The 11,752-nt window shown below is 33.3% G+C and overlaps 1 protein-coding gene across 2 annotated transcripts in view; it reads right to left on the reverse strand.

The window, feature by feature from the left end:
• BRWD3 (bromodomain and WD repeat domain containing 3) overlaps positions 1-11,752 on the reverse strand; it is a 118,138-nt gene that overhangs the window by 34,947 nt on the left and 71,439 nt on the right. For both annotated transcript variants that reach the window (XM_070606232.1, XM_070606233.1), the window contains exons 18-24: positions 10,517-10,684; positions 8,781-8,964; positions 7,286-7,379; positions 5,228-5,377; positions 3,551-3,627; positions 2,800-2,968; positions 1,839-1,952 (exon numbers count right to left, since the gene is read on the reverse strand). In XM_070606232.1, the coding sequence (XP_070462333.1) occupies positions 1,839-1,952; positions 2,800-2,968; positions 3,551-3,627; positions 5,228-5,377; positions 7,286-7,379; positions 8,781-8,964; positions 10,517-10,684 (956 nt within the window). The remainder of the gene's footprint in view (positions 1-1,838; positions 1,953-2,799; positions 2,969-3,550; positions 3,628-5,227; positions 5,378-7,285; positions 7,380-8,780; positions 8,965-10,516; positions 10,685-11,752) is intronic.

Raw genomic sequence — 11,752 nt, forward strand, 5'->3', positions numbered from 1 at the left:
CACCGACATATTCTACCAATCAATATTCTCTGTCAGAATTCCCAATAGCTAAAAATACAAGTAGAAATTTAAAAAGACTTAAAGATTAGTATATAAACATAATTGTAGGGGTAAGGGTAAAAAAGTCAATAATAAGCATGTTATTCTGATATGCTTTCTTATATATTTATTCCTATACTGAACAAATATTGATCAAACATGTATGTACACAGCACTGGGTGCTGTGGAAACACACCAAAATAAAATCTTTTTCCCTCAAGGATATGGACAGACATGTAGATATATGAGTACAGTGCAAGGCAGACTGCAATATGTATCAAAAAATAGAAAAATAAAGAAATAATTTAGGTGGCAAAGCTCATTAGAAGGAGTGGCAGGCAAACAAAAAGTAGGGATAAACATCCAGGAGAAGTTGGCATTTAAGTTAGACCTTAACGAATGAGCATTATGAGAGGCAATGATCTGTGGGTAGGGGTATTCCTGCCAAAATAATGAGGGCTTAACACTTAGAAAAAGTAAAAAGTAATGCAGTCATTAAGAGATTGATTATATAAAAAGCATATTTCCGCCTTTATGAGTTCTTTACATTGTTTCCATTACCTAAACTCTCATTATCTAACACACATTAGTCTTGAAGCACATAAGCATGTGCTAAGTTTAACAAAATAGAGGGAAAGTGATTCCAGCAAGGTAAATATGGAACAGAGAGGAGTCTCATCAGATCACAGAGTACACAGATCCTCCTTTTGTTCTGTAAAGTTTTCCAAGATTAAATCAAAATTACTCTCTCTTAAGCCTCCATAAAAACAGGCAATAAACATAAGAAGTCATAATTTTTGGATATGCCCCCCAAAAAACCCTAAGTTTTTTAAATACAGCATTCATCAGAGCATGCTCTACTAAAATAACTACACAAACAAGCATTGCTCAAAAGTCCAATCTTACAAGATGACACACATATGAAAGGAAACATTTTAATAATATCAAGATAATCAGCAAGTAATAGCTTATTCATAAGGCTACTTGATAGCTATCTCTGGTACGAGGTATCTATAACAGGCAATTACAGAAATGTCTGGTGAAATTTTTACTGGTCTCAAGACTTTTAGATCCATTTGCAAGGTTTTACTCCTTCTTTTATTACGATGACAACCTTATATTCCTACTATTAGTCTTAAATTGAAAATTGTAAGCATTTAATCACTCAAAAATGAATGATTATTCAGTATATCAAAGACTATACTGGCTAACTAGAGCTCAAATATTATAATGCTACCAGAATTTTCATAAGAAAACGAAAATTAAAAACTTTTCATCAGATAGAATTTAAATCAGTTTTTGACTCACCAACCATATATATCGTTATGTTATTCAATCATAGGCTCAGCAGGAGGCCTTGTTTGTGGTATGACATTTCTCTAATCATTGAAAGGGATAATTATCCTCTATTATATTTTCTATCAGGTTGAGCATGGGCTGCTTTTTTTTTCAAAACAATATTAGGACTTGAATCAGGCCTCATAATACCAATATATTCTACTAAGTTAACAATTAAAATGAAAATCAAGACAATTATTTTCACGACTTCACAAGCCAATCAATTTATCTCAGTGTTCACTGAGCATCTACTATATTGAAGACTCTGTGTTAGGCCTACAAAGGATACTAAGATTAATAAAATTCAGTCACCGTCCACAAAAAAAAATATCACTAAGCAGAACAGCTAAAATAGTGCACATATAACTATAATATAATTGAGAATATAAATGCCCTAAGACTGATTAAAGTGAGGGCTCTTGAGATTCCAAAAGAAAAAGGTTGTAACAGGTAACAATTACCTCATCTCCCATCTGTGGGACAAATGGGGAACGTCTTGGTATGGTATCCAAGATCCACTGTGGGGCAAACCATTCTTCACTGGGCTCACCTGCCATAGAAACCAGTCCTCCTTTCTAAAATATAGTTCACAAATATATAAACCATAAATATATGAACAGTAGTATGAAAAATACCAGGTACAGAATGTTAAAAATATCAGGTTATAATTAAAGCTAAAATATACAAATTTTAAACATTTTCCTTTACCATCTAATTGTGCACAATTTTTGTATGAATAAAATAATCAAGTGAGGTCTTCAACATGTTTGTTCAACTATGGCTGACACATAATATGACACTATACACTATCTAAAAACCACAAATTTTACTCATGTCCCTAGAATACCACATGAATTCAAATACAAGTAACACAATCACCTTTTGCCAATAAAATAGTGACAATCAAGAAGATAATTCTGCCTACTAAAGCAACAGGCTACAGAATGTGTGCATAATAAATTCTTAAATTAATATTCAAAGAACTATGTGGATTAAGTCTTTACATCATCCAAATGAAATTATAGTGGGGAAAAGAAACCATCATTGGGATGAAATAAAAATAAAGAAATCTACGTGATTTATCATATCTTTCCATTTTACAAGTCAAATATGTATAAAAATTTATGAAAGATGACATGACAAGAATAGCACTTTTATACTATAGAGGCTTATTATTTAAAACGCTACTACATTTTAACAAACAATTGCAAATATGTTTTAATTTAATAACAATTAAAATAATAATGAAGAAATTCTAGCCGTTACTTTTAATAACAGAATAATTTCAAAAATTCTTGTCATTTTAAATAATTTTACTTAGCTTCTCAGATGGAATGCTATTTTTAGAGAAAAGTCAGGTGTTAACGTTAAATATTCAAGTATTAAAGGCAAAAACAAAAAACAACTTGTAAACTTAAAAACCTTCTTTCTAGTCTGTTTCGGTTTCTTTTGCCTTTCTTCTAGTGACTTTAAATTTTCTTCCTCAGAGCTGCTGCATATTTTCCGTGTTGCCTGTCTGGTTTGTCTTTTTGGGGGTTGCAAATTTATTCCAGCATCTGCTGTCCAATCAGAATATTCACTTGATGAATCACTGTAAATAAATAAAAATTATGAATACGTAAGTTTAGAAAAGGAATAGTTTTGTCTCATAATTGAATGATGATCATTTTGTAATCAAACAGTATTATAAATGACATGGTTTGATTTTGTTCTAACTGAAGAGAAAAAATATCAATATAGAATTTTGATCGTTACCTAAGTGATTTTAATGAAATGCTTCTTGGATATAGTAATGTTTAGTTTCCCATTACAGGATTTAAAATTCAAAATTCCTGTCCAAATCACAAAAGCTTCTTTAAATAAAGATGCTCCTTATCCCTGGAAATGGTTAAATGTAGTTGTTTTAAAACTGAAATAAATACATATAGCCTGCCAAGATATAGAATCTTGGATTTACAAAGGGTCTTATTTTACAGATAAGGGAACTAAAGCCCACGGTGACATGCCCAAAAAGATATTGGCAGAGCCAGGATAAAACAACAGGCTTCCAACCCAGTACTCTTTCTACTATAAAATATTATTTTAACTCTGGTTTTAGCAAATTCCTACAACAACGTAATTTAACATCAAAACTGTCAAATAATTTTGACCAAACCAAAACCATGAAAACTACCTGGAGGAACTTTCACTTTGCCATTCAATAACAGGATCCTCTACAGAAGCATCACTTGTGCCAACTGTTTCATCTTCCTGCAACAAGGAGCCAGCAATTGAGATATATGGTTATTATTAACTAGCATATTATTAATTAGCACACACTACCTGTTTTATAACATTTTTTTGTATTTCCCCTTCTGCCTACAAAAACTTTTAGTTAAAAATGTACATAATCATTTCTCTACATACATCTTTAACTCACAACTAAGCCTCCTAGGTATTTAAAAAATTTCTAGCATCTGCTATCTTATTGATATGAGGCATCTTTTATTATTTCAAAGACTGAAATAGACTCCCTACAACTGAATAAGTCCTAAGACTCCAAATATAACCTTCTTAAATGTTAAAACCATTGTTTTAAAAATATCTATATGCCTCCACCAAGGTAATATAATTATTATCTATAAAAAGTTTAGTAATTGGGGCTGGCCCCGTGGCCGAGTGGTTAAGTTTGCGCGCTCCGCTGCAGGCGGCCCAGTGTTTCATTGGTTCGAATCCTGGGCGCGGACATGGCACTGCTCGTCAAACCACGCTGAGGCAGCGTCCCACATGCCACAACTAGAAGGACCCACAACAAAGAATATACAACTGTGTACCCGGGGGCTTTGGGGAGAAAAAGGAAAAAAATAAATTCTTTAAAAAAAAAAAAAAAGTTTAGTAATTATTTTACTATCTAAAATTTCAAACATACCAAAGTAGACGGAACAGATAACCCTTGTGTACATAATCTCCAGTTTAGACAATACCTCACTGCCTATCTTTTTTTTTTATCTGTATCCTCACTAACTGCCTCATACCCCAGGAATTATTTTGACGTAAATCCTGACCAAAAAAAGCATTTTAACTATAAATACTCATTAAGATTAAAATCCTGTTTTTCAACACAACCACAATACATGATTATGTTAAAAATGTAACATCGATTCCTAAATACCTGATCATTCTTTTCAGATCAAGATTTTCATGGGTGGGGGAGGGAAGGAGGGACATCATTGATAAAAGTTAAAGAACTGTGAATGGTGGGAGAAGAAGGGGGGGCCATATACTGCCAAGGCAAAATTAAAACCTCATTATTCACTTAATGACTACAGTTGTTAAGAGAAAAGAAGGAAAGGACTAGAGAAGAGAGGAACGTGAAAAGAACTGCTATACTCTTTATTCCATTACCATAAAAAAGGTGGGACTAAGAAAAACCATCATTCAGTAATCTTCATTACTGGTGAAGTTAACAGCAACAGAAAACTGTATATTCTGTTGATTACACAGTCAACCAGTTCTGAGACTGTATAACTAGTTATCATTGCTTATATTTCAATTCTTTCCATTTCTAGGCAGATTTCCTTTCACTCTCTTTTCTCACTGTCCCAAAGCCAAACTTTTCGGATCAAGATTTTCTGATCTTGATCAGAGATACCCTCAACTAAGATAATATCTTAGGTACATATCAGAGAAGATACCTAAAGGAATTCAATACAATGTTCAGATTTGCCTATTTAAATGCCTCATTAATGAATAATCCTCTTATAAGAAAATCACTAAAATAATTTCCTATTAAAGAAGTAAACCTAAACCAATGATACTAACTGGGAAACAAAAAATACACTGAGTAAACAAACATCAGCAGATATCTAACCTCTGAGGAGCTGTCTGAGTCTTCCTGTACACCCGAATTTTGACATGATGCTTGTGAATTATGCTCTATGTTGGACCGTGTTTGGTAAGTATGCTGACGTTTGCGTTGTGTCCTTCGTAAAGACCGCCCACAGCTAGGCTGATAATCATTCTGTAAAACAGAAGGAAAATAGATTTAAAAAAATGAAAGGCTCAGTGAACATACACAAATGAACATATATAAAGCAAGTCAATTGGGCAAGGGTGGGGTAAGAGTGGAGGTGAGGGATAGGAATTAATCCCCAAAAAGAAAACCCAAGATAACTATATTTACACATATTTAACACATTTTCCATTAATATTGATTAATTTCTTATTTTGAGAACTGTGATCAAATTGTAAGACAGTGCTGAAAGCTTGGGCTGCAAGAGTTTGCCCACTCAAAATTTACATATACTATATTATTCACAATTTATTAAAGGATGAAGCAAGATAACTGCATCATATTTGTGTATATATAATTCTTAATATAATATGTACTTCTATAAAAAACTACATTTAGTAAAGAGATCAAAATAAAAATTTCATTTTTAATAACTGAAATGTAAAGTGAAAACTATTTTATTATAACCTTTACAAGTATAAAATATTATTACTAATATACCATATGTCAAAGCTACAACCCTAATATGTTATCAGGAGTAAACAAGTCTAGTGGCCGGCCCCGTAGCGTAGTGGTTAAGTTTGACATCCTCTGCTTCAGCGGCCCGGGTTCACAGGTTCAGATCCCCGGTGTGGACCTGTGGCGGCAACCTACACATTAAGTGGAGGAAGACTGGGATAGCTCAGGGTTAATCTTCCTCTAGCAAAAATAAAGCAGGTCATATGATCTCTGTTGCAACTACTCAAGAGTGTATAGTGTAAAAGCAGCCACAGACAATATATAAATAAGTGTGGCTGTGTTCCAATAAAACCTTATTAAAACAGGAATAGACAGTAGAGCACATTTAGCCCATGGGCAGTAGTTTGATGAGTCTGATGTTTGACAAATCAGCTTTGCAGGAAAAAAGAATATAAATCATGGATCTGAGTTATTCAAAATCTCTAAGAAAACAATCTTATCAGAGAACATCAAATAAGCCAATGACACCTCAATAGAAATTAAGAAAGTGGGCATCAAAATGATCTAAGAATACTTGGAGATATTCATATGATAATTCCCTAAAAGGCTGTTCATAAATACTGAAAAAACATTTAAAATTCAGCGTCCATCGCCTAGATTTCTTTAATAAAACTGAAATCATCCTAGACTTTCCAAGTTACCATACTTTTCAGGAGTTACAGTTAGATCTTGGAATAAAACCACACGTTCTTATGCCACTAATTCATTCAACCTCAGAGTACGAGTAAGGGGCATAACATGTTCTTAATGGAGTACATGAATCTTACTTCCTGCTTAGCAGTTTCTACTGAGAATAGGAATCTTCCCAAAGTATAGATCAAAATTTTGCTCTTGTATGATTAGGTAGGCCAGTAGTCAGCAAACTTTTTCTGTAAAGGGCCAGAGTGTAAGTATTTTTGGCTTTGCAGGTCATATGATCTCTGTTGCAACTATTCAACTCTGTATAGTGTGAAAGCAGCCACAGACAATATATAAATGAGTAAGTGTGGCTGCGTTCCAATAAAACTTTATTAAAATAGGAATAGGCAGTAGAGCATAATTAGCCCATGGCAGTAGTTTGCCAACCCCTGGCCTAGGGTATCTGAGCATTTGTTTTACATTGTGATTAGTGATGAAGCCATAATTTCAAGGTGCTAATTTAACCAAATGAAAATGGTATTTTAACACAAATATCCTATACCTACAATGACCACACGTCCTAGATTTTTGGGGACAGTTCTGACTTTGTATAATTTTATCCTTATTAATAATAACTGTACATCTCAATTTTGAGTTCAAAAAATAGGTTCCCTATACACAGGCACCTATCCAAATAGTCCCTTAATATCTAATTGCCACCTTTCAAAAACCTGGTATTTGCAAATAGTGTATTCCAAAGTACTGTAAAACTAAACTTACCCTTTGGGTAGTATAAGATGGCTTTTTCTTCTTTTCAACTGTATAAAGACTGATTTCTATGTCACCTTTTGCAGTTCGACATTCTTCCTGAACCCTAACAACAAATCAAAGGTCAAAGTAGCAAAAAATCATCAAAAAGTAAACCAATAGTTTAAAAGTCAGACAGTAAAAATACTTTTAAAAGTAAAATTTGCCATTTTAACCATTTTTAGGTGCACAATTCAGTGGTGTTATTGACATTTACAAAGTTGTGTAACTATCACCACTATTTCCAAAACTTTTTCATCACTCCAAATATAAACTTTGTAACCATTAAGCAGTAACTTTCTATTTCTCCTTCCACCAGGCCATTAACCTCTAATCTACTTTATGGCTCTATGAATTTGCCTATTCTAGATATTTCAGACAAGTGGAATTATATGCTATTTATCTTTTCGTGTCTGGTTTATTTAACTTAGCACAATGTTTTAATGTTTATCCACGTTGTAGCAGGTATCAGAACTTCATCCCTTTCTATGGCTGAATAATATTCCACTGTATGTATATATCACATTTGTTTAGTCTTTCATCTGTTGACAGACACTTGGGTTGTTTCCACTGTTCGGCTATAGTGAATAATGCTGCATAGAACACTGACATGCAACTCTCTGAGTCCCTGCTTTCAATTCTACTTTTAACTTTTTGAGCAAAGAATTATTTCAAATTGCTCTACTACCATAGGGTAGCATTCAGTTTATAAATTAGCTATGTTGCCTTTTTACTTATTACTGCTGAAGAAAAAAAGGTGAACCCAAACTAATTTTGCTACTTGTTGGCTGAGCTCATAAAAGGCTTGTTTAGGGAGATAACATAATTAAAAGGGATTTTATATGTTCTCTGTCAGTGTCCTTTCTCTTTTCTAAATATATTTCCAGTTGCTGTGGATTATCTGGAGTTGATATTACAATAAATGTTAGGGTTTACAAATTAGGATAGGGAGTCTAAATTTGAAATTCATCCTAATGATATCCTTTCATACAAGGAAGTCCACTTAAATGACACTTCTAAACATACCCTAAGCACTGGAGTCTACTACATATCTATATTGCACTCCCACACTGCTCCAATATAGAGTTGATGGCCTTTTCCTCAAAATCACTGTTGAATTTGGAGTCCATATATCACAGACATATCTAATCACATACAGCTTCATGTTCTTATTTAATAGAATTTGTATTCTTATTTGCTAACCTAGACTATAAACTCTTGGAAGACAGAGATCATGTCTTTCATTTTTCAGTATTCCCCAAACCATTTAGCATAAAGCTAAGCAAAATGAAGATAACTGTTAAATAGTTGTCACAGAATGAACTAACTGGAACAATACAGAAAAACTAATGCACAACTCAGCTGGATAAAAAATACCATAGTTACTAGGTTAACACAATACATTTTAATTTACTTACTAAAAAATAAAGCTCTCAATTTTTTCATCAGTGTTACCTTACTGACTCACCTACTAACCCCATTATTTAATTCATTGACCACCACTCTTCTGCTCCATGCCATGAGATCTCGTTCAGTGGCCATCTGGCTCCGAGGAGCATTGTTATGCATTTGTCGGACACCTTCAATTTGACCACTACGTCGAAGCCCAATATTGGGGGAAGAAGATATATCCATATTTGGACTTCTCAGAGCTAAAATAAAAACAAAGAAGGGTACTACTTTCTGAGCAAAGTCACCAAAATTTTCCAGATCACAGCTCTAAAACAGGAGATTCAAAGATAGTACTGCTGGACAATATTGCTATCCCTTTGTTCTACATTTTCTGTATCCCTTTTGTGGTTTTTATAGTGTTATGAATAAAGCAGGCATTCAATAAATGTTTAAAGTTTCTATGGCTCTTTTAATTTTTTTAAAGCACTTTCACATCTGTCATCTACTAAACGCTCAGTAAATACAAAAAGTGTATTTAACATGATTTGGTAGACTCACAAATGTTTATTAGTAGTAGATCAGAAAGCAGCTTTTTAATCTAAATTTTACTTTTATTTAGCCCATTAAAAGGTTTGTTACATTTGCAAATAAAACAAAAATGCAAACTGAAACATTCAACTGTTAAAATAAGCAAGAGAAAAACCCCAAAACAAATGAAAATTGCAAACAGAAGTCAATGGGGTCCCTCTAACTAATGGCATTTCAAATTTATCCATAGAAACCTAGTATTGAAGGTAAAGCTGAATGCTGATTTCATTAATGGATCTCTAAATCAGGGTTCTACGAAAGTTTTATTTCTTAGGAACAGAGAGCCCAGATACATAGCATTATCAGCTCACTTCTTATCTTGTTCCAGGTTAAGAAAAGCTTATGAGTTTGGTCCTCCAAATGTCCTGAACAAAGAACATTTTTATTTTAATTTTCTGGGATACTAAAGAAATCAGGAAATGAGTAAAATACCCTGTGAATCACCTCAAATTTAAATCATCTTATTCATTTCTGTGGACTCCAAAATTTCATGATATCCAAATAAATGACCTCAATTAGATAAATGTAAAAAGAAACACATTTGCCAAAATCCCATAAGAGGACTGCATTTTAAAGGAGAATAATTCTTGATAAAAGTAAAACAGACACAAGCTAAGACTGACATAAAACTCAGATGCATAGGCACATTCCACATTAAGTGAAGAAAGAGATACAAAAGATTAGAACAATACTGGTAATTAAGATGAAACTGTTCTAAGTCAATTTAGAAGTTGCATCTGTATTCCCTAAGAAGAGGGCTGCTTGTCTTTCAGTGTGTTTTTGTAAACTCAAGAGAGAAAGGTGATACGTGGCTTTCTTTTTAACCAAGGAGGGTAAACATTTTGGGTAGTAATTTTTAAACACAGTGGTTTTAATTTTGAAAACTTTATAGGTTGGTTCCCATACAAAACAGCTGGACTTACTGCAGCACATCGCTTATTAGAACAAAAGTAAAGACTGCAAATACATTATTGAGGTAAAAGAAAACGGTGTATTAAAATATACCACCTGTATGTACTTCTTAGGAGATGCTAAGTCATTTTAGGCACAAATGATAATGAGATTATGGCACTTTGGTATATCTGATATCACAACTGTAATTAATAAAAATGCTTTTAATGTTGTTTTTATTTAAAAACCTAAAATGTTCCTCACATATAATTACTTGGTACAAGTAAAATAAAATACATTCATCATATCTTTTACAAATATATACGCACTTACCACCATTAGCAGAATATGATCTATTAATTGGAAAATGTGGAACATCTCCTTCATTAATCAGTCTCAGATCTTGTTCTCTCTGTAGCTCCCTGATTATTCCATCAAGAATGCTCTCATCTTGGTCATTGGTTTGTTGCCCAATTACCTGTTCTACCACCTCACCATCACCTTAATGAGACCAAAGATAAAAAGCCACAAAATTACTTACATTTTAGTATACCCCTAAATACAGTAAAAACAAGCTTAATCTATAAATTTCTATATAAATAATAAAAAAAGATTAAAATGAAAGTAAAGCATATATCAAACAAAATGTTTTTTAAAGAATTTTTAAATTTTTCAGTATGTCAGCTTGTGTGTGACTTAACCAATGTCCCCAAATTAGACATTGTTATGAGGGCCTTCTTATCTTAAAGAATAATTATTAAATTGTTAATTTAAAAATGACTTTTCTCCATAGAATACTCCAAGCTAAAAATCGAGAGGAGAGATCTGAGTAAGGTTTAAACAAGTTCAGTCATAGATAACTAAAATGTTCTGCATCTTTCTTTCAGGAGAATTTCCTTTCTGAAAGAAATCAAAATTACGGCCTTTCAAATATTGTCTCTTTTGATAACATCTCAGTGTACTGATGAGTAGAGAAATTATTTCTTATTATACACTGAAATTCAATGATTACTTCTGAATAAAAACTTTACTTCTATGATCTTTTTCTTTCTTAAATACATCTTAGACCCGTTTTGATCTTGCCTTCTAGTCAGATTAAATGGTATGTGATAGAGTAGCCAAGTGATCAGGTCTTACAGGAAATGAAATGTGATGAATTACAGATTTTTTTATTCAGATGTTTTTAGGTTTTTTTGTTGTTAGTACCATCATGAGTCAATTCTGACTCCTCGCAACCCTACGTACAGCAGAGCAGAACCCTGTCCAGTCTTTTTTGCGCCATCCTCTCATATTCCAGCACCACATCAGACAATGCTCTGCTTCTATTCATAGGGTTTTCATAACCAACTTTTTCAGAAGTGGGTTGCCAGGTCCTTCTTCCTACTCTGTCGTAGTCTGGAGGCTCTGTTGAAATCTGTCCACTATGGGTGACCCTGCTGGCCTTTGAAATACCTGTGGCATAGCTGTCAGCATCACAGCAACGGGTAGCTGCCACAGTATGACAAATGACAAATGGGTGGTGTGGTTCCCTGCCCAGGAAATGAACCTGGGCCGTGTTTGTGAGATGGT

This window comes from Equus przewalskii, chromosome X (assembly GCF_037783145.1).
Source record: "Equus przewalskii isolate Varuska chromosome X, EquPr2, whole genome shotgun sequence".
Taxonomy (NCBI): Eukaryota; Metazoa; Chordata; class Mammalia; order Perissodactyla; family Equidae; genus Equus; species Equus przewalskii.